Source organism: Electrona antarctica (genome assembly GCF_951216825.1).
Source record: "Electrona antarctica genome assembly, chromosome: 3".
NCBI lineage: Eukaryota > Metazoa > Chordata > Actinopteri > Myctophiformes > Myctophidae > Electrona > Electrona antarctica.
Window position 1 is genome coordinate 13,862,106 of NC_136808.1, and position 24,393 is coordinate 13,886,498.

A 24,393-nucleotide genomic window follows, 5' to 3' on the forward strand; every position below is an offset into this window, starting at 1 on the left:
GGTCATTAGGATGAAGGGCTGTGTTACTGTAACTACGCCTGGTCATTAGGATGAAGGGCTGTGTTACTGTAACTACGCCTGGTCATTAGGATGAAGGGCTGTGTTACTGTAACTACGCCTGGTCATTAGGATGAAGGGCTGTGTTACTGTAACTACACCTGGTCATTAGGATGAAGGGCTGTGTTACTGTAACTACGCCTGGTCATTAGGATGAAGGGCTGTGTTACTGTAACTACGCCTGGTCATTAGGATGAAGGGCTGTGTTACTGTAACTACACCTGGTCATTAGGATGAAGGGCTGTGTTACTGTAACTACGCCTGGTCATTAGGATGAAGGGCTGTGTTACTGTAACTACGCCTGGTCATTCCCAGCAGATCCCTCTCAATCTATTTATCCATACCCCAGCTCCTGTTCTGTCCTCTTCCCTTTGGCTATTTCTGTAGCTCTCAGATCAATACACATGTGCTGTATTGGCATGAAGTACTTATTGCCAAAGCAAAGCCAACAAATGAATGTACAAATTCAAGTGACGATAGCCAAACATCAAACAAAAAGGCATGCCATGTTATTGTAATATTCACCTCCTATGTCATTTGTGCTGTGTGATATACATTGTGGTGACTAGCATGTCTGCCTGTATTAGTCAATTTTACATAGGCACACACACACGCACATGCACACACGCACACAACACACACACACACACACACACACACACACACACACACTGCACCATATCGTATAGCATCCATTGTGTAGTTCATGGTATACGTTTCTACAGTGCAGTACAATATGCCTTCCGGCTCATCATTATCCTTATCCTGCATCAAAGGCTTATGTTAATAGACAGTATGAGAGTAAAGACTCGCATATACCCACTATCCACATTCCACACTATGTGTATTTGACTACGATTTAAATTAGTGTTTCTATTAGTGTTGAAATTAACTTAAACAATGCCTCTGGTTTGTCCAAACGTGATTGTGATGTCCTGGTTCGTCCAATGTGATTGTGATGTCCTGGTTCGTCCAATGTGATTGTGATGTCCTGGTTCGTCCAATGTGATTGTGATGTCCTGGTTTGTCCAATGTGATTGTGATGTCCTGGTTCGTCCAATGTGATTGTGATGTCCTGGTTCGTCCAATGTGATTGTGATGTCCTGGTTCGTCCAATGTGATTGTGATGTCGTGGTTCGTCCAATGTGATTTTGATGTCCTGGTTCGTCCAATGTGATTGTGATGTCCTGGTTCGTCCAATGTGATTGTGAAAGCCATGTCAAATAAAATTCTGGAGAAGGAGAATGTCCGTACACAGTCTTTATTCCCCCAAACATATAGCTATAAATAAATAAACACACTTCTTCTAGTGTTATATATTCTGATCCAGCACCTGCTGAAATAGCCGACTAGTGCATGTGTGCGCACCTCTTGACCGCCAAATAAAATAAACATAACAAGTATAGCAGTTCTGGGGTAGACTACATCTCTAGATAGTGTCAGTGGTTTCAGTCTTTGCCGTCTTGTTGCTTGCTTTTGGGCAGTTCTCCTTAATGCTATGGGACTTCCCTTGCACATGCACCTAATGGTACGCACTGTCTCGTCTTTAGTAAATCATACAAAATCAGATTTTTTCTACTTAAGCTTTCCCCACAATACGGATGCTGGGGTTTAAGTGGTTAAAGTTGTAGAGTTGGGTGTTGAAGGTATTGGGAGGATACATTCCCCTTTAAAGTGTAGTAGAGTAGAACAAGGTGGGACTCTGGGAGGATATTTGCTTTTAAACTGTAGTAGAGTAGGTGTTGACAGCTTGATGGATGGTTGGTAATGTGCAGAAAGCTGCTCTTCACTCCCATTGCTGTCAACATGCCAGACTGGGTACCAGTCCTTGACTGAACCGCAGCCTGGACCCAGCACTCACCCACAGCCCATTATCGTCTGGATCCACTGCAGTGGCTCCAGCTGCTGCATGCAGTTAGAAAGACCTTTTCAAACATCTACATTTTATTCAGCTTTGCTTTGCTTTTCTAACGATTATGTTAAGACATTTTTGAAAAGTATAGTTACAGTAGAGAAGACAGGACGACTGGTCCTGAGCCAAATTGTGATTGCAAATGGTTATTGTGACAACTTAAGTCTTTGAAAGAAAATGACGCGCCCGCACACACACACACACACACACACACATACACACATACACACATACACACACACACACACACACACACACACACACACACACACACACACACACACACACACACACACACACAAACACAATTTCTTCTAAGTATAGAGTTCAAGTTGTCTGTGTCTGGACAAATTTGCCCATATATGGAGATCCACAACATCAGTGCGAATTAGAATTGTTATCCAACGTTTCTGTTGTGATGTCAGAGCAGAGATTGCTCAGTGAGAGACAGAGAGAGAGATAGAGAGAGAGAGAGAGAGAGCCTATTTCACCCACGCAATAACCCGGGCAACACTGCTGGGTACTGACAATCATACAAGCACGTTGTCAGCTTGTACTGTATATAAAAAAAAATACTATACATAGCATATTATTTGCAAGTCTAATCAGGGTTACATAGAGTACATGGAGGTACAGTAACGTTTGTCAGCCGGCAAGCGAGTGCGGTGGATTGTCACTGCATCTCGCTGTACTGCAGCGTACTGTTCACCCCGGTACGTGAACACATCTCACATGGTCGCCACATTCTGTGCATCCCTATCACAGTTCAGAGGTCAGTAGCACAGAGGAGAAGGCCGTCTGTGTACTTCCACCCTGGACCACCCCGACCCCTTCACCTTTTGCACCCTGGCAGAGAAGGACTCTGTGTTCTGATTGGCCCTAGACAAGGGGGGGCTCTGTTTGCGAGGTTACCTTCTCAAAGCCAAGGCACCCTACGACAGATGCCACCCCCCCCCCCCCCCCCCCCCCCTCCCTAGCCCCGCCTGTGCCTTATTCTCGCTGACTGAATCACAGCAGTGTAAGCTGGGTTGGTTTTGTTTAATTGACACAAATAACGCTATTGTATTTTATTAATCTGAAGACTTCCCCCTAGCCTCGACTACCTTGCAGGCTTATGCAAAGCCTAAGATGTAATTTAGACTCATTTGTCTAAATTACATTTAGGCTCATTTGTAGACCTTGCATCCTTCTAGTGTGTATAGTTTCAATGCACAGATTATTGATTTTTTGGATATTTTACTGTTTAGACAGTTGATAGGTTCTTGGTTTACCTACGGTCCTACAGTAGATCACTATTTCTATGCATGTGTTCTGATGTATTACAGTACCTTGTGTTTACGTTGCTTACTGTTAAATCGCTCTGAAGAGTGTCTGCTAAATGCCTACATTGTAAATTCTATTTACAACCTCTTGTTATTTAGCATAACAAGAGGTTCCTGCTGGGTATATATAGAGATCAAGATCAAGAGGAGTTTATTTCACCCACTCAGTTAATAATAATTAACTGGAATTTATATAGTGCAATATACACAAAATGGTATTCTGATTCAAACCTTTTAAAAATAATGCCTCTTTTAAAGGAATGAGTTGAAAGGCTTGGTTTTTAAGTGTTGCACAAGCTGTGTTGTGAAGTGCTGTTTGAGTAGTGTATTTCACTGCTATGCTATGAGATATGGTCCCAGTCTCTCTCTCTCTCTCTGTGATGCTGGTTAGCGGGTGACCTTGGGAAAGGTCGGCTCACATCTCTCTCTTCCAGCAGCTGTCTCATTTATCACAGTCAACAGGTTTCACCAGCAAGTGCAAGACTAATACTGAGTATATACTCACTCTATAACACTGGCTCTCAAAGTGGGGTCCGGGGTCCCCCAGCTAAATTAGTTAATACAGCATCAAAGTAAATGTAACCACTTTATCCTATAATATTTTGCTATATAAAAAAAAGCCAGATCTTGATCTTCCTTGACGGGAAAATGTTTCAGAACAACTGATCTATATTAACATCTCTCTCTCTCTCTCTCTCTCTCCTCTCTTTACTGCCTCTAGGTGTAGTTGTCCCCCACCACACCTCCCGCCAAGATGGTGGCGTTGTCTCTGAAGATCTGCGTGCGCCAGTGCAACGTGGTGAAGACCATGCAGTTTGAGCCCTCCACGGCTGTCTACGACGCATGCCGCATCATCAGAGAGAGGGTCCCCGAGGCGCAGGCCGGACAGGGTACGACAACCATGCACTTTACACACATGACCCATGACAGTAAAGGCTCATTCATAGTCTGGATTTCCGGTGGTTAGGTGACCACCGGAGCTGAAATAACGTTGAGCGGTGGTGAGTAAAAAACAGAGAGAAGGGCTGGGGCGGTGGCGGTGGTTTGCTCTTCACCGCGGCTCAGTGACGTCATGTTGTAGTTCGGTGGTCACCGGAAATCCGGAAATCCAGACTATGTATGAGCCTTAATGCTCCACTTATACTCTACTGTGCTTTGTTGCCATGCAACAAATTCTAAATCAGGCTCAAAGTCATACTGTGTAACATTTTCAATTAAACAAGTCATTTAAATAACAGATTCATCGGAATTGCAGTTCTCACCGACCATAGACAGATTCTGTAGAGACAATGGAGCTACCAGAGGTGTTGCCAAAAGCTCTAATAAAATACATTTTGTACAGTGTGATATTAAAACTCAATTAAGGGCATTTCTGAAGCCACAACTTGGTATTTTTGTCCTTGTGCCTTGTATGTCCAAAACTGTTCCTTTTTTATTATTTTAAAAACTTTTAGTAGTAGTAGGGTATTACATACATTTTTGAAGAAACTGAAAATGCGGAGATACGATGTGTAACATAAATTGTTTGAAAGTGATTAATTGTCCGTGTGGTGTGACATTCCTCCTCTGTCCTTAACACCAGCATTGAGGAGAATATCCTTCTCTCCATATTTAAACTGTTTGTGTTTCTTTGTAATTAATGCCCTTCTTGATCATACTAATAGTAGCAAAATTATCAGATCCTCCAGCTTGAAACCTGGCGTGTGAATCCGATGATGATTTTCTTTATTAATTAATCCCTGTGGAGACATTCTGACTGAGTGATTTATAATCAAATCTATTCAAGGAGAACATTCTTCACTGTCTTTTGATTGTTTTGTTTACACAGCGTCAGACTACGGTTTGTTCCTCTCTGATGAAGACCCCAGAAAAGGCATCTGGCTGGAGTCTGGCAGGACCCTAGACTACTACATGCTCCGCAACGGGGTAAATACACACTTTTGTTTATATAAAGCATAAATGAAGGGCGCCTTATGCAATAGAAGGACAATATTAGTCACCAGAAACAGGAACGTGAATGGACATATAGGAGTCTGAACAAATTAATATCAAATATCTAAATATCCATTCAAGCAACTTAGATTAGTTGTCTGGGGTGCACAAGAAGCCAGAGTAGACGTTAAAATGAACCCACACGTGTTTAAAGTGAATTGCTCTCTTTAACACTATAGATCAGCACACACTGATGATGTCAAAAACTCATACTTTTCAGGATTCAAATTCAACAGTATGAAAAGTAGCCACATTTTTAGCTTGTGGATCTGCTGCTTTTGATGCTTTTGTATGGCGCTAGTATGATCAAGTATAGGAGGACCTCCCTAGGGAGACACCCAAGAGGCATCCTAACCAGATGCCTGAACCACCTAAGCTGGCTCCTTTCCAGGCGAAGAAGCAGCGACTCTACTCCGAATCTCTCTCGCGTGGCTGAACTTCTCACCCTATCTCTAAGGGAGATACTGAACCAGCCACCCGACGAAGAAAACTCCTTTCGGCCGCTTGTATTCGCAACCTTATTCTTTCAGTCACGACCCACACTTCATGACCATATAGGTGAGAGTAGGAACGCAGATTGCTTGGTAGACAGAGAGCTTTGCCTTCTGGCTCAACTCTCTTTTCGTCATAATAGTGCGGTACCCGACAGCAATGATAGTCAAATACATTTCTCTCAAGTACCCCTGTAGTATATCTGTGTACATGTAACCTCATTTGAGAAACACTGCTAGATCGGTTGCAATAACGTAAAATTCATCCAAACGGCAGCTTTAAGTGTACAGTATGGCAGGGGTCCTCAACTAGAAATGCTGAAGGTCCACTAATACTTTTTGAAAAAGACTAAGGTCCGGTCCCATGCCACGCAGCGCGGGCCACGCAGCGGCCAGCGGAGAGCGGGGCTCTATATTTTTTAGTACAGTCACACCAAGACAAGCTTATACAAATCGGATCCCCTCCCAACCAACCGATACTGGGGTGCAGAGTATGGAAATAAAATGTTTCACAAATATTCCCCTCCAAAAATTCACAGCAAATGAGAGGTATTGTGTTGAGGCACACTTTTATTTTGTCAAGTAAAAAAAAGAGAGGTGGTCGGACCGCGGTCCGCCTATTGAGGACCCCTGGTATATGGGTTACACTTACAGCATATGCCAGTGTGTGTTCTACAATGGGAAGGCTAACCAGGACAGATAATGTGCGACAGTTTCTCTGGAGGGGGGCTTGTGTGTGAATAACATTGACCTGGCCAGTCTCATTAGCAGCACATGTCAAACAGTTCAGCATGTGCACTTGAATGAGAATATGCACGCACGTGCATTGACACAGGCATGCATACGCTATTACGCTGTGACCTTCTTGATAGACATTACAGATGACACACATACTGTAAGCACACATGTCTACAGGATGGGTATACTAATGTTTGAGCAGGTCTATGCTGCCTTCATGCTGGCAGCTACAAAGCTATAGTCTACCATTCGTTTTCAATGGTAGCCAGCCCAGCGACATGAAGATACAAAGCGACCATGATATTTGTACTGTAGCTGCTACAAAATGTACAATCCATGTTGAGCTGGTTTCAACTGCAGCTACAAAGCTAGAAAATGACCCCAGTCTAAATATCGTTGCTGTCGCTCAGTATCTCTATATCTCAACTTTTTATGTTTTTCTGTAAATTGAGGAAGTCTGCACACTATATCAGCTCCCAGGAATATATATATTAATTATATAATTAAATAATTAATTATTTAAGTATATTTAAGTAGGTACAATGTTTCAACCCTAGCTGGTCTGATACAATAAATATTATTTTACTTTTAAAATATGTTATTCAGCATATATTTTAGGCAGGGAAAAATAAAGTACAGTATGCTTCTCTTTTTTTTGACGGCAGTGAAGCCATTCATGTCATTCAAATAGAGAAACAATTCTCCAATTGGGGAGTCAAGAGTGGGGTGGTTAAGAGGACCAACATTTTATAATAGAATGTCAAAGGACAAAATGGAAAATAGAAATAACTCCTCAAAATGCCTAGGTGTACCACAATTACAGGGGGAAAATGTCATACAAAATAATAAGGGACAAAAAAGTTCGTGAACAATAAAATTGCATAGATGCAAAAAGGCAAATGACAGATATTCACACACAATGAATCCAGTAATAAAAGAGAACGTTCACAGAAATGGCTTGATATCAATCAGACATTGAGCCTGTTTGCAGCAGTGAGACTTCAGGGCAGCGGCTATGAAGCAATATAGCACTAACGGGCAACGGATAAGGGATCTCTTAAAGGGATCTCTTAAAGCCAAGACTGGTGATTGGTTAAATTTGTTTTAATTATTGTAACGCCCAAACCACACCTATGCATAATATAACGGGTAACGGAGGTGTTTAAGGGATTTAGACCAAGGGGGCAGGCAGACTTTCCAACGTTGAAGCTCTCCTCCCTAGTGGTAGGAGGAGGGACTACAGGCGGACCCGTGGATTCATGACCGGGAAACCCCGTGCAGCTGGGCTTTAACATTGAGCGCTCGTTGCACTTCCGCATTTGACCACCAAAATTTGGTGGTCAAATGCGGAAGTAGACGTTCTGAGACGGTACTTCCGGCAGTCTTCCGGGTGCTTCAAAACGCCACTGAGCAACTTCCACTGACATGAATAGCTGGGGGGGCGGAGCTTCGCGCCAGTTCAGTCTCTATTATATATATACTCTATGATTTAGACAGGTAACCAAAATACCAACTTTAGTGGGGGAACACCCTTTCCCCACTCCTAAATCCAAAATAAGAAAGATGAGACAAAAATGGAGCCCATAGTGTCCAAACTTTTTAAAATGTACTGCAACTGGATTACGATCGTCACCACATCTGAAATTACTTCTACGTTCACTAATTTGAATGTGGAGGGCTTTGTTGGTCTTACTTACAGTACACACAGTATGCAAGCCCACAGGGGCATTTAATGCGATAGACCAAAAATGTGTATTAATGCCTTACCTCAATACCTCATCATACAAGAGTGTCACACACAAACAATGAATATAGCCGATCTACAAGCTCATAATGCGTCACATTGCATTGTGAGCTTTTTTCATTTCGTTTCGTTTTTTCTATAAATTAATAACCTACTTTTTCAGTGTCACACAAAAGTATCAAAAATGTGAGTTCCTCCTGCTCTTCTGTTCAACTGAAAGCATCTAAGGTATAAGGAGTGTATAATGACTGATTTAGGGTCCAGTCAAAATATCTCCCTGTGGTTGATGGTAGTGAGGAAGCAGCCGTGATAGACTGTTTAACCACTTAGCCACTTATTAAAACTGTTTATTACATGGCTTGGTTGAATGCTTGATTCTGATTGGTCAATCGCTTAATTCAGCGGTGAATTATGTGTCGATAATGACCGCTCCGCTGTATAACTGACCGCTGCCTAATCAAACCCTCTGAGCACCAGCTGCGCGGCTGCGCCCCGCTTGATTTACTGCTGTTTCCAACATGACAGCCATGTAAACACACACACACTAGTGACACACAATGTCATTTACAGCTAAACATTGCTCTTAAAAATGTTTTTGAAAACATTTGAGCGAGAAATAGACGAAGCAGGACCCGAAAATGGATTCTATTTGATCAACTCACTTCCTTGTTTTTCGACAGCGCTCCAGCCCTGCAACTGCAGACGCAGCCAGCGCGAACTTATGGAATACTTTTTTTGTTGTGTTTTGGGTCAATGTATTAATTTATGTTAGTTAGCCATGTAATAAGCGGGATAATATCTGGCTAGGTGGTCATTGTCGGGATATAATTCACGACAGGGAGTTTAACCACCGAGGCGAAGCCGAGGTGGTTACACTCCCTGAAGGTCTAGCCAGATATTATCCCTTACATATATACTTAGTTGACCGGGGTCCCACAGAGCTCTATACTTGGTATGCTCCATCTTTCATTCATTCTTTCATTCATTCATTTTCAGGACATCCTGGAATACAAGAAGAAACAGAGACCTCAGAAGATCAAGATGTTGGACGGGGCTGTTAAAACCATCATGGTGGACGACTCCAAAACAGTGGGCGAGCTGCTGGTCACCATATGCAGCAGAATCGGTACAGGATGCATTCTCTCTATGTATTGTAGTATTTGTATTATTAAGGGGAGATCCGGTGCTGCAGGGCTAAAGTATCTGCCCACCACCACAGAGTTGAGGGGTTACTTAGAATCCACCAGTGACCTCAGCAACCTATACTCTCCATACAAAACATGGCCAGTGTTTGAGACGATATTCCTTGATAGTTTGAAATTCTTTATTTAGGAATACCCCATTGAGATATAGTATCTCGTTTTCGAGAGGGTCCTAATTCAGGATGTAGGAAGTAGGATGCCGTTATCATACGTGCATGTATAGAGTCTCTGAAAGCCACTTATCATAGATCCATTTAAACAGGACTAGACGTCTCTCACCTTAACCTCCAGTGGGCTGCAACTATCGACTACCAGTATTTATTTACTTTTTTAGCAACGATTCATTTTTGCATAATGACATGCCCACAATAGAGATTGATATATGCACCGCTGTGGCGTGCAGGTATCACCAACTACGAGGAGTACTCTGTGATCCAGGAGGTGATGGAGGAGAAGAAGGAGGAGGGCATGATGGGGACACTGAAGAAGGACAGGACACTGCTGCGTGACGAGAGGAAGATGGAGAAGCTCAAAGCCAAACTGCACACAGACGATGAGTGTGAGTTCACCAAACCACAAACCACATTTGTATTATGGGTCGTGAGTATGTATACTGGCAAGATGAGCGCACAGATGGGTTGTGTTGAAGGTGTTGAGGTGCATATAGCTGAGGACGGTGTATACAATTTCTATGTATTCCTTTTTTTTTGGTGATATCCGATTGCCGATTAATTACATGGTCAAAACAACCGATACCGATGTTTCAATGTACTGTATGTATGATACATGGCTTAAAAAACGTCTCTGTATATTATACATTAAATGTTTTGGCAGGATGGGGGGTAGAATGTTTCATCTAGCAGTGATTTGGCGGGTGAGCTAGATGGTTAATTTCAGACCCCGAGGACACGGTATCTATTTTTAATGGTGTTTATAGAGGCTGGATGTGTCCGTCTTCATTCAGGACCATTTGAGAATGCCTAATCCCGAGCAAGACACTTAACCTCGAGTCAAAAGAGGCCATTTGCATCACTTACCACTTCGTTTCCTTGCTGCTGAAAGCTTCAGAGTGCTTAATAACATTTGGAATTCCACATTCTTTACTTGGAAGTGCACTCTATTATTAGACAGAGTATTTTCATTATTTTGTGAACAGATAGACTGTGGAACTATGAATTTGAATTCCTTGTTAGTACGCAGCTGATAGACAACCAATGGAGCTGGACTTGATGCCTCTCCATCATCAAAGTTGCCCAAACCTGGTCTAAACTTTAGACTCTTTGGGCCAGATCCAGGAAGCAATTTTTGCTCATATTTTGAGTGTACCGACATTTCCGACCATTCTTACGTTACGTGTGGAATTCATCATTTGAAATTGACCGTGACTTTGGCCGTAAACTACGTCAGTTCTCAAGTCCGACCCTGACTTACAGGGATCCATGTATTTACAATGCTTTAGTTTTCATGCTGAATCAATTAATAGTCCCAAAACCTCAAATAAAACATGTAGGCTATGTGCCCAACATTGGTCAACACATAAAACAATTATAGCCTATATCCGATGTATTGTGCAGCTTGTCCTTAAATGGAAAATGGTGCATTTATATAGCGCCTTTATCCAAGGCGCTTTACAGGGATTGTGCATTACATTCACTCATTCACACACACATTCACACACCGATGCCGGAGGAAACGTGCAAGGGACTAACCTGCACATGGGGAGCAATTAGGGGTTCAGAGTCTTGCTCAAGGACACTTCGACACTAACTCTGAGGGAGCCTAGGGCTAAAGTAATTATATAACAAATATGCAAATATACAAATGTATGTTCCAGTGAACTGGTTGGACCACAGCAGAACGTTTCGGGAGCAAGGTGTGGAGGAGAGCGAGACACTTCTCCTCAGACGAAAGTTCTTCTACTCGGATCAAAATGTGGACTCCCGCGACCCGGTGCAACTCAATCTGCTCTATGTACAGGTAAAGTACTACATTTAAAGCTTCAATTCATACCCGTGGGTGACCACATTTCTGCTGCTCATCCAAAATGGAATCCCCACTCCCCAATTCCCCTTTTCCCCTCTACACCAAATCTTCTAGCCGATGTATAGGCTTGTAGATTGGTTATTTTCGTCCTTCTCTACATTCACTTACTATTACCAGGTACCAAGGATCTGTCCAGGAACGTGAGACACCCCGAGTAGGGCTGGGCAATTATCTGCCTTAAGTACTGTAGGTTAATCGAATATCGCAAAGCAGGGTTTATATAAATAACAAATATTAACTTCCTATATATCAACAAATCAACAAAATTATTCTAATAGATTTTTTAGAATCACTAAATTGACTGCTCTGATTAATCATTTAGCTCTGCATTATAATTCATTGTACACTGGTGGTATTAAAAAAGAAGTGAAAATAGCCTATCTACAAGCTCTCAACAAGCTTGTAGATCTACGATTCACTATATATTTTTTGAAATAATCATTCCTACAACCAAGGCAAACCAGACGCCACCGACAGTCTGTCAGGCCAGCTGCGCATCATGTCACAGGCCAATTCAATCATGTATTGGTTGGAGGCCACGTTTTATGGTTTTACGTTTTTTATCACCCTTTTGTTTTTCTCCTTGTAGAGAATGGCAGCATCACAAGCATCAATACAAACCCTCCATTCACTCTCTGCTTTCCCAATGTATTCCATTGTCCCTCCTACCTACATGTCACTAAGCAATTATCTAAACGTGAAATGATGGATGGCTTTGGAGACTAGTTGTTCCTGCAGGGAGTGCAGGGGTACCTGTATGTTCTCTTCCTTTTGTCCTCTTTTTATAGAGTCGCTCTTAGAAGAAAGTTGCCAGTTCACTTCATTTGTATATCGTTGCTGTTCGGTGGAAACCTTGTATGTCCAAAACGGTTCCCTTTTTATTATTTTACAAACATCTAATAATAGTGGCAATAGCCAATCTACAAGCTCACACAACTTGCCACGATGAGCTGCCCTCTGGGCCATGGCCTCATGGGAGCTGACTTTTGACTCAGCCTAACCTTAACTAAAATTAATTAATTAACCTCTTAAACCCCAGGGGGGTCCAGGAGGGAAAATCAAAATTATCGGAGTTGGAACCTAAGACCTTGACCAGCCCCATTTACCCGCTGAGAGCTGTTCATGAGGTGGACAGCCTCTGCCCCCGCCGGCGGGGGATTGGGGCTACCACGGCCAACCCGTGTTTAAACAAAACCATATTTACAGCAGTTATAGGAGTAGGACTATGATTACGATTAGGATCTTAATTAAACCGCACTGCTGCCATGTCTAGACATAACCATACTAATCATACTAATAATATAAGTCTAAATTTATCCGTAGAATATGTGCATCACATTAGACAAAAGTTGAGTTCCACCTACAGTAGCTGTGTCCTGCCTTCTGCCATCAGTAGGTCTCCTGGGAGTACCTTGACGCAGCTGCTAATTTGGGCCATAAAGATTACTGACAATTTTGTGGGCAAAAATAATCTTTTCTTCACATTTCCATTGCTTTGAACATTGACAAACGAGAAAACCGACCTGACCTTTATCCGGTGCATTGTGCTTGCATTCAGGCTGCTAGCTGTTTTTATAAATCGTGTGTAAGTATTTCTACCAGTTACAGTATATCCAGATGTTAATAATCACTACTAGGGATGCACCGAATGGGAAATTCTTGGCTGAAACCGAATATAGGAAATGGTTGGCCGAAAACTGAATACCGAATAGCCTAATATGATTAATATTATATCTTTTTTCCCAGTTTTTGCTGTCATGGCTGTACCTTTGTTGTAGAGCTATATGATAACGGAAAAAGACATGATTACATTTTGATCACGTCATCACAACAAAACAGTAGGTTACCAAAGGTAACCCCGGTTCTTTGACTGTTCGGTTTCGGCTCTAAAATCAACCGAACCGAATACCAAATATTCGTGGCCGAATATTCGGTGCATCCCTAATCACTACCAGATTATACATCTGCCTGGAAGTGGAATGCCTTGTATGGGATGAGGAAGTGAGGAAATCTGACATGGGAAACCACCTCAAGAGGTGGCTGTCTGTGGATGGCGGCTAATGGCACTTGATGTCACATGGGCGGACCACCCCCCACATATCACAGAGAGAGATAGATAGATGGATGGGGCTGGCTGGGCACTGCGTCAGGCACCCATAACTGGTGGCAAGCAAACGGACACTGTGGGAGCCAACCACAGGCACAGCTAGGATGGGAAGGAGGTGCACCACCTACGTCGTAGCCTCGGAAACCCAGACGTTTTTATTTCCAGAGAGAAAAAAAAGTCTGGGGCCGAGTCCACTTCAATACGGCATACAGTAGCGCAAACGTCGATCACTCTCTGCTGATTTCTGATCGTCTGCACCTTTGTTAAATTGACGCACACACGTACACACACTCCTCTCTCTCTCTGTCGCTCTAATTAATTAGTCTCATGTTGCGCAGCTGCGCCTAGATTCTCCCGGCGGATCCTACCGGGAGCTGCCTATGCCATAGAAAGCATAGGTGGACCCCAGTCTACCTACGGCGTAGATGCACTGTGGCGTGACAGCGTGCTAACGACAGTGTAGACTGTAGAGCTCAAGGACCTGATCTAGACTAGTCTCTCAAGACAGACTACAGGGGCCGCTGTTTTCCCGAATATTTGACGATGGGATTGGATCTAGACAGGAGGGAGTGGAGGCGGCCTGGGCTGTGGTCCAGGCACCTAGGCACATGACATAAGTGTCCTGACTGAGTGCATCGTGGGTTTGAGTCCCGTTCCCAACGATCTTTGCTGCATGTCTCTCACGTCTCTCTCCCCCTGTTTCCTGTCTATCTTCACTGTAATCTATAAATAAAGGCTTAAAAAAATCTTTAAAAAAACTAAAAAGGAGTTAGTGGCTAATCCACACTTCACATGACATCACACTAACATCTGTCTGGACTATACGTGTCTTCCTAAATGACCAAAACGTCTAAATGTGCTAAGGGAGCTACCGTAAGGGAACACAAAAGGTGCACTGCAGTCGAGATACCGCCACAGAGTACTAGAGGTCAGTCAGCCCCTGATCAGACATCTACGCTGTAACATCCTCAGTGTTAATTTAACTCTGAGAGGGTACAAAAGGGAATAGGTTCATTTGTACACTCTCAAGAGTCATTCGGGGAAAGCAGCGTGTGACTCCCTCTCTCTCTCTCTGTGTGTGTTTCTGTCAAAGGGCTCTCCCTATTAATATGGAGGGTGTTCCTAGTAGCACACACGCCCCTGGCTCCCTGGTCTCCTGGGGATAAAAGCAGCACTTTCATTTTCCAGCCAGGGTCCTGCCCTCCTTTCTACGTAGCTGTGAGTGATGGGTGGCCAGATAGGAGCCCGGTTTCAATTAACTGGTTCACAGAGATTTGACGGACTCCCTGGCCTTGCGCCAGCATTTCTTAAGCAAGAAAATAGCACTACTGCTGTGTTAAATATTTAATTAAGATAGTCTAGTCTAAGGGGCATGGTGGCGAGGTCGGTAGAGATGTCGCCTCACAGCTAGAAGGTCCCGGGTTTGATTCCTGCGGGACACGCTGTGGACGCTGGGGGCGTGTTTTCTCTCCGCTGGGGTTTGGCGAAAGGGCCTTTCTGTGTGGAAATGTTCTCCTCTCCTCCTCCTCACAAAACCATGCAGTAAGCCTGGTCTCTGTACTGCCTCCCCCTGGTCAACCGGTGCATGGAAGGAACTATAGTTGGAATAACGTGTTCCTTCCACACGTTACGTCCTACCGGTGAAACTCCCCCCTGTCAGGTGATAAGAAGCAGCCTTCTCACTCCTCATGCATTGAAGGAAGCATGTGCTCATGTTCGGCGCTCTCCCCAGGTTGGCAGAGAGAGAGAGTAGTGCCCAGGATTACAGCTTAGGCAATTTGCACCGGGTGAAAAATGGGTTACAAAATAAAAAATATATACCCCAATGTAGGCTACTGTACAAGAATTTGTGCCTCTATCATAAGGTTGGGATTACAGTACGTTCAGAGTGACCTGCTAGCCAAGTGGTTAGGGCACAAACCACATGGGTGCAAAATGCCTTGGTCAGCTGTGTGGACCCCAGGAAGAGTAGCTGCTGATAAGGTAGTAGCTAATGGGGATCCAAATAAACAATAAAGCGAGTCCCATATTCGATTCCCACCTGCTTAAAAGAGATTACTGTGCTTTTAATGGGTTAATTTTTGGCCCACAACCTCACCGAGGCCATTGATTGATTGATTGATTGAAATATTTATTAACAGTTTTACAGTACAGAATTACTGTACATTTCAAGCACAAACTCAATACAAAGGCTGTTAACTGTGAGTGGACGACCCAATTAAGCATTACACTTGTTTCCAATAGGGTCCACCATGTTCAATTCATCAAAAACATTTAGAGACGTACAAATAGACACTTCTATATAGACAAAGAACAGAACAGGAATTCATCATAATGGAGGTAAAAAGGGAAAAGAAACATATACAGTGAGGGAAAGGGGTGGGTGGTGGGGGGGATTCACGTTCAGCTCCGTTCATTTGTTTGTTTTCCTTGGAGGAGCTGCGTTGGGTCCCCAAGTCGGCTCCGTGGCCGTACCTTGAGTTGGCTGTGTGGCCGTGACCGTAATGGTTCCTGTCAGTAGGAAACTGGTTCATTGCGTTTTCTAAGTAGAAAATGAGTCCAATAACGATAATAAGTGAAGCAGTTAAGTTAAGTATCTCGTACTCAAATGAGGGGAGGCTGGAGAGTAGTGAGATTAGCCAGGGCAACTGGAGTGGTGTTGCGTTGTCCTCAGTATACTGTATCTGTGGCCCTGGAGATGTGGCTTACAAATTTTACGACAGTGTTCTGAATGAGGGGCATCTATGTCGCCATGGTGTCTCCAGCTTGGACGGGCAATCCATGAGAGAGAGAGAGAGAGAGAGAGAGAGAGAGACAGACAGACACAGACACAGACACCGACACAGAGAGACACACAGACACAGAGAGAGAGAAACACACAGACACAGAGAGACACACAGAGAGAGACACACAGACACAGAGAGACACACACAAACACAGAGAGACACACAGAGAGAGAGAGAGAGAGAGACACACAGACACAGAGAGAGAGAGAGAGAGACACAGACACAGATAGAGAGAGAGACACACAGACACAGAGAGAGAGAGAGAGACACACACACACAGACACAGAGATAGAGAGAGACACACAGACAGAGAGAGAGAGAGAGAACTATAATGAAGGTGATGTTATTGAATGGAGGGAAATGCCATAGAACATAATTTCACAGAAAGTCACTTAGCTGCTGTTTATTTACCGGGCATGATATGTGAATGTCAATACTTCATCAGCATATTGATAGAAGATTGTACGTGTGTTTGTGTGTGGGAAGGCAGGGGAGTGGAGGAGAGGACGTGCTGCAGTGCAGTGTATGAACGTAACTATTTATTTCCCCACATACTAATGAAAGCCTGTCTTTCCCTTTTGCGTTTCAGGCCCGGGATGACATCCTGAACGGCTCTCACCCCGTGTCGTTTGACAAGGCGGGTGAGTTCGGAGGCATCCAGGCACAGATCCAGTTCGGGCCACACATAGAGCACAAACACAAGCCTGGATTCCTGGAGTAAGCACCTGCCAATCAAACACACTTCTACAGAGCACATTTCACTAGGGTTGCTGCACAACAGTCAACTGAACTAATACATTTGATTTGATTATATATATTCAATATCACACTCGTGTGAAGGGAGGGGCGCAAGATGTAGGCTTATTTATATTGGCCATATGATGTCTTGCGTCGTCATTTACTGCTCTAAACAAACATTAAACTCCATACTTAGATTTGGCTGGCAAACGATTTACGTCTTAACTCATTGACCGCCAACACCCCCATCTGGTGTCTGAAAAAGGTACTCCAGGACCACCGCCCAGTCTATTAATAGGGCGAGACTCTCAGGTGGTGTCCAGACGAGGTCGTATTCTGCGTTACCCGGGGAAGTATTTAGCCGATCTGCCTTTCTGCCAGACGGAGACGGCGTTTTTGAGGACCACCTCCAAGAGTGGCAAACTTTGGAGACGCGACTTTGTTGTCTGTGCAGGCAGCAGTTGGAATCAATCAATCTATTAACGAGCAATTATCTGACATTCAGAGGTGTTGCCAGAGATGGGCAAAATACATTGAAAATGTATTTTGTTACAAAATACAAATACTGGGTCACAGAATGTATTTAAATACAAAATACAAATACTGGTCTGAGAAATGTATTTGAGATACAAATACGTATTTTGTATTTTGAAAATACATGAAAATACATTTTCAGATTGATTGATTGATTGATTGATTGATTGATTGATTGATTAGGCCTACCACCAATTTACATTTAAACCAACAATAAAAAACAAGATAAGTAAACAAGATACTAATGACTAAGATGAATAGATTATCAATTAAAGGAGCATTCAGTGATTTGGAAAACCCCCCGGTCTTCCCCGGTAACAAGATGTGCACATGCAGTGCCGATTCTGGCCTCCAAGGGGCCCTAAGCATGATTGTAGCAAGGGTGCCCCCCATGAAAAAATGGGGGGTTTTGAAACAGTTTAAAACAGTTTTAAGTAGACAAACAGAGCAGAATAAGGTATAAACATTTATTGTCTGTCTGTCTGTCTGTCTGTGTATGACAGACTGACTGGTATAAACAGCGCCCCCGCGGTGTAGAGGGATGGTATGACAGACTGGTATAAACAGCGCCCCCAGTGGGGAGGGATGGTATGACAGACTGGTATAAACAGCGCCCCCAGTGTAGAGGGATGGTATGACAGACTGGTATAAACAGCGCCCCCAGTGGGGAGGGATGGTATGACAGACTGGTATAAACAGCGCCCCCAGTGGGGAGGGATGGTATGACAGACTGGTATAAACAGTGCCCCCAGTGGGGAGGGATGGTATGACAGACTGACTGGTATAAACAGTTAGCCTGGTTAATAAACCAGACCGAATCAGCCGTTGGCAAAAAAAAATTGCCTACCAGCGGATTACGGTCTGGCGAGGCTCAGTAGCACGCCTCTTTCCTACAACCGAGAACAGGTCGGACCAATCGGGACACGGTATGCAATATGGGCGGGCTTTGGTACAGTGACGTTCAATGCTTGAGACTTTTGACTGACAGTAGCTCTGACCAATTGCGTCAAAGAGAAAATGTTTGAACCCGCCCCCCGGGAAATGAAATCCAAGTGGAGCCAGCCCAGACTAATATACCGCGACAGTGTTGTGTGATATTAGTCTGGCTTATTAGCCAGGCTAATAAACAGTGCCCCCAGTGGAGAGGGATGCTATGACAGAGAGACTGGTATAAACAGCGTCCCCAGTGGGGAGGGATGGTATAAACAGCACCCCCAGTGTAGAGGGATGGTATAAACAGCGCCCCCAGTGGGGAGGGATGGTATGACAGACTGACTGGTATAAACAGCGCCCCCAGTGGGGAGGGATGGTATGACAGAGAGACTGGTATAAACAGCGCCCCCAGTGGGGAGGGATGGTATGACAGACTGACTGGTATAAACAGTGCTCCCAGTGGGGAGGCTGTGTTGTGGCTTTAGTCGCAAACTTAAGCATAGCCCCTGGAAATTATAGATACAAACACAAGGATAAAAAAAAACTCAATTTGTATATATATATATACACACCCCCGCCGCCCCCCCCACTTTGAAAGGGGGGGCGTTTCCGTGTGGTGGAAATGTCTACTACGATAGGCCTGTCCTTGATTCTGATCACTAAGGTACGCTGTTGGCGGAAGATTTCACCATTGAGCAGCGTTACACTCACTGCGCAAATAACGTAAAAAGCCCCCACGGCTCCGCCCGCCCTGTGCTCACCGTTCCTTGCCAGGCCTCAAACGGCCTGGCCAATCAGCAGCGGCTATCCCGCCTCTAGCTGCTGCTGATTGGCCAGGCCGTTTTGTGGCCGGGCATCAAGTCTGCCTGAGAGTTCCCAGATGGGAGCAGGAGGGGGGAACCCAGTGTACTCTCTGCTGCCCCATCTGGCGGAGTCAGGTTATGTGTTTTGCCCCTACAGTTTAAACCTGAGGCTGTGTAAAATGACATTAAAAAGTATTTTATGTATTTGAAATACAGAAAATACTAGATCTGAAAGTATCTAGATACAAAATACATCTCATTTCTTCCATCCCAGCAAAATACAAATTACAAAATACAAAAAAGTATTTCAAATACGTATTTCAAATACATGTATTTCAAATACTGCCCATCTCTGGGTGTTGCGCACCGGCGAATATATATTCAATATCCAAAGTCAAACTCATAAATTCACAATGCATCATGCCACCCCTCGTTGTGAGATTTAAGATCTGCAAATCTCATGCTTATGTATGCATTACTTTGTGGCCTACGTCTGGCAGAAGAGGATATATGAGAATATTAGTAGGCCTATGTAAAATCATTACAATTGTAATTATTTGTAATGAAAAGAAAGAAAAACATCAGCTACAGTTGATTATGCCCATGCCTACTGAATGATTATGCCACAATGCCACATATATATACATTTTACAGGCCGTACATATAATATAGTCTACACTACACGCAGCTTTCTAATATATTTCATAATATAGCCTACACTACACGCAGCTTTCTCTGGGTGTCCGGAGCTCTACCGCTCTCGTCTGGACTACATGCATAATTAACATATTAATACGCTCAAAACTTTAATCCCGTTTTCAAACTTGAATGGGTAACAGCCCGAGCCGTTCAGTTTGAAAGCCCTTTCACTCTGAAGCTGAAAGTCAGGAAGTGAATTATCGCTATGTAACGGCTGCTTAATTCACCCATGCATTTTGTACCTGAAAAAACTGCGTCCCCATAGACCGCTTAAGCCAGCTGAATTATTATTATTATTTTTTGCACCGAGTATTATGAGCGTGTACAGGACACAGTTGTGAACCGTGATCAATTGATATTAATAAAGGCATAAAAAGACAAACTCGGCGAGAGGGCGTTTGGACCGGGAGGCGTCAAAAGGCACTATCGGTGTAGAGTGAGTTAAGTGACCTGAACAAACATTAAAGTCCTTAGACTTTAATTAACTTCTTCAAAAGCCATGTATTGAAACATTTCAAAACTTTCAGGCGGCATGTGGGTCAATATAAATACATCTTCACAAAAGGCCCCTCACCTTCACATGAGTGTGATTTTTATTTTTCAAACAACGAAAATAGACAATCTACAAGCTTCTAGTCTATTTGTAGCCGAACTAACTTGCTATGGATAGCTCCAGATTGCACAGGGAAGCCACAGCTTTATCACACTCTGTGACTGTTTGTTTTGAGTTTGTATGCTTGCAATAGAAAACCCAGGGACCATATGATTTTATGTATGAATAAACCTCTACCTCTAACCTCTACGTGCATTCAATTTCTCCTTTAGCCTGAAGGAGTTTATTCCTAAAGAGTACATCAAGCAGAAGGCAGCCGAAAAGAAAATCTTCCAGGTGGGATTTAAGAAGGAACTACTGTAGAGAAAGTGCCCCTCGGTGCACAGGTCTCCACCAGGGCAGGTCAGGTTGTGGTCTCCTGGTGGCGCTATAATAGGCCAAATGTGTTTTGCAAAAATCCACCTGTTGGTGGCACTATAACAGGCCAATGTGTAAAGGGTGGGATATATTCCTCAGTCTAGTAGGAAAGTCCGTGAGAGATTTCACGTAAATTGCACGCTGCGTTCATGATTTGAGGCTTTTTGTTTAAAACGGGCCAATCCTGCAAACGTTAGCCAATTAGGATGGAATATGAAATATCGGACGGATCCGTCTTGAACACATGACTATAGAGATAGTGTGTAACGATTTGCAGGATTTTTGGACAGGATCTGGAGGAGTAATGTGTTTTTCAAAAGTCGGCCTCCTGGTGGCGCTATAACAGGCCGTTCTGGCATCGACTGGGTTAACGGTGGTGGAGATTAGCTGTACACAGACGGACGGACACACACACACACACACACACACACACACACACACACACACACACACACACACACACACACACACACACACACACACACACACGGACGGAGTGCAAAACATACTCTCTCCCCATGCCCCATTTTTTTCCCAGCAATAATCTCCGTACAATTATCACACAGTACAATTATCAGTGTCTCTGTCGATGTATAACCCTGGGAGTTCAAATCTACTCATTTGGGTAAATGTTTTACCGGTACTAAATTAACTTAAGTGGCTTTCAATGCACACTGAGGGTTTTGTTGTGCAGGTACAGTATAATAATGCTAAGGTATTTATTTAATCTCATATTAACCCCCCCAGGAACATAAAATCTGTGGCGAGATGACAGAGATCGAGGCCAAAGTGATGTACGTCAAACTGGCCAGGTCTCTGAGGACGTACGGAGTCTCATTCTTCCTGGTTAAGGTGAGCAGCTGAGAAACATCTCTAGTAGGCATGCACACTGTGGAGATTGTGGCCGATGTCTGATTACTGATTATTTGCATGGTAAAATTGACGTATACCGGCCCGGACGGTTAGCTCAACCGTCTGGGCACCTAGGCTGCAGAGCCAGCCTGAAGGCGTGCCGCGGGTTCGACTCCCGATCCCGACGGCCTTTGCCGCGTGTCTTCCCCCCATCTCTCTCCCCATTTCCTGTCAAATTACTTTCAACCTATCAATAAAGGCAGAAAGGCAGAAAAAGCCACAAAAAAAAAATCTTAAAATTGACTGATACCGATATATTGCAGTAATAGTTTCCAGTAGGGTTTACCTGTTGTTACACAGGCCAAGAGTGCCGATATCGATATGATGACCGACCTGATTAACTAAAATAAAACGAGTCAATTCATGAAACTTAGAAAGGACAACTTTAGTTTTTCAACCAAGGTTCATGTTTTAGGTTGTTATTAGAGAAAGTAAAAGATGAGTGTTATTTTTTTTCATTTGCTGCTTTCTTTCGTTTTAGCGATTTTAGGGATTTTTTACAGGGGGGCTAAATAAGGTTTTTTTTTTTTTTTTTTTACACCATTTTATAGTGATAATTTTATTATTATTTACTATAGTCCTACTAGACCCCAGGAAATTACATCTGGCCACAAAATATCACAGGATCTACTGAATGTGAAGAGGGTGACAAACTGACAGTCATGTTGAACCATACAACACGGTATGGCAGGCAGCCAAAGTACCCCCCTTCACATTCAGTAGATCCTGTGATCTTTTGTGGCCAGATGTAATTTCCTGGGGTCTAGTAGGACTATAGTAAATAATAAAAAAATAAATCACTATAAAATTGTGTAAAGATAATACATAATATATTTTGCCCCATGTTCGAATGCCCCTAATCTGGCGGAGTCAGGTTAGAATGATGAAAAAAACGAAAGGAAGCAGCAAATGAAAAATAATTAACACTTATCTTTTACTTTCTCTAATAACAACCTAAAACTTGAACCTTGGTTGAAAAAAAATAAAGTTGACCTTACTAATTATTGCACTTGTACAACTAACTCAAACTAAAGTCCCAACTGTACAATGAAACAAGAAAACAGCCAGCACTGTTATGTCCTTTTTATATTTAAAATCATTTTTAATTGATTTAATTACCTCCCCTGGGAGAAAATCAACAGACTCGTTTTGATCTGGTCGCTCTTCCTCAGACCAACAGCAGACATGTCTTCGTTCAAAGGGGAAACTCATTTCATTCCATTCCAATGTTGCTAAAGACATTTAAGTGTGAAGGCGCTATAGCTGGCAGGTTGCGGAAATTGGCCGGTTCTAGCGGAACATAAGACTTTAACACAGGCAGCTCTCAGTTATACTGCATTTAGTGTAGGCAGTTGTGGAATGAGTCCTTTCCTCCTATGCCCAGCTTTGTGTGTTGTGTGAATAATAGCAATGGTTTGATTGGCTGAGCACGGAATTGAGATGATTTGATTGGCTGAGCAAAGTACATATTGAGGATAAAAATGATAATATCGCCGAGTTTGCTTTTTTTAGGGGCGCTGGTGTAGATTTTCGTTTTACACAAACATTAAATTCTCATTGACAATGAATGGAGAATTTACGTCATATGTGTCTGAGCAAATCACCTTAGTGTCTATTTTTGTTTTACACAAAAACATTATTCTCATTGACAATGAATGGACAATTTTATTATTTGACAGTGAATGGTATGTCATAGTGTCTGAGCAAATAGGCATAGTGTATATTTTACGTCATGACGATGTATGATGATAAGAGCGCCCCTCACTTCACACGGGTGTGATATATTATATATATATATATATATATATATATATATATATATATATATATAAAACACACACAAAAGTAAGAGTAGCAATACTACAATTCAGAAATACTCTATTACAAGTAAAAGTCCTGTCTTCAAAATGTACTTGAGTAATAGTACAAAAGCATTGGCATCAAAATACAAGTATAAAGTATCAAGAAATGGAGATCATCAAGCACAATAAAAGCACCTCAAAGTTGTACTTTAGTGCAGTACTTGAGTAAATGCATTTAGTTACTTCCCAGATCCCACCACTGCCTGCCTGTTGACCCTCATCTCATACTGCAAGCATTCCTAACTCTCATGGAAAGAATCCAATTCCACCTGAGCATTAAACTTTAAGGAATGCTTTTAAGGACAACCAGATGTCAAATAAGAAAAAATCATCTGTTCTGGGCTTGAAGTGAAATAAATAAAAATATGCACCTGTTTTGTTTTGGCATATATTCTAAATACACAGTAAAATCCTGAGTCTTTAAGTCTAATAGTGTACAAACGGATGTAGTGAAAGAGGACATGCAGTTAGTTGGTGTGAGAGAAGAGGAGGCAGAGGACAGGGTGATGATTCACTGTGGCGACCCCTGAAGGGAACAGCCGAAAAGA

The 24,393-nt window shown here is 43.0% G+C and overlaps 1 protein-coding gene across 4 annotated transcripts in view; it reads left to right on the plus strand.

Moving 5' to 3' along the window:
• tln2a (talin 2a) overlaps positions 1-24,393 on the plus strand; it is a 204,692-nt gene that overhangs the window by 75,797 nt on the left and 104,502 nt on the right. For 2 of the 4 annotated variants that reach the window (XM_079496146.1, XM_079496148.1), the window contains exons 3-10: positions 4,013-4,181; positions 5,120-5,217; positions 9,253-9,382; positions 9,862-10,017; positions 11,293-11,435; positions 16,984-17,111; positions 20,927-20,990; positions 21,819-21,923. In XM_079496146.1, the coding sequence (XP_079352272.1) occupies positions 4,046-4,181; positions 5,120-5,217; positions 9,253-9,382; positions 9,862-10,017; positions 11,293-11,435; positions 16,984-17,111; positions 20,927-20,990; positions 21,819-21,923 (960 nt within the window). In that variant the 5' untranslated portion in view covers positions 4,013-4,045. The remainder of the gene's footprint in view (positions 1-4,012; positions 4,182-5,119; positions 5,218-9,252; positions 9,383-9,861; positions 10,018-11,292; positions 11,436-16,983; positions 17,112-20,926; positions 20,991-21,818; positions 21,924-24,393) is intronic. The other 2 variants (XM_079496147.1, XM_079496149.1) reach the window with 1 other exon arrangement.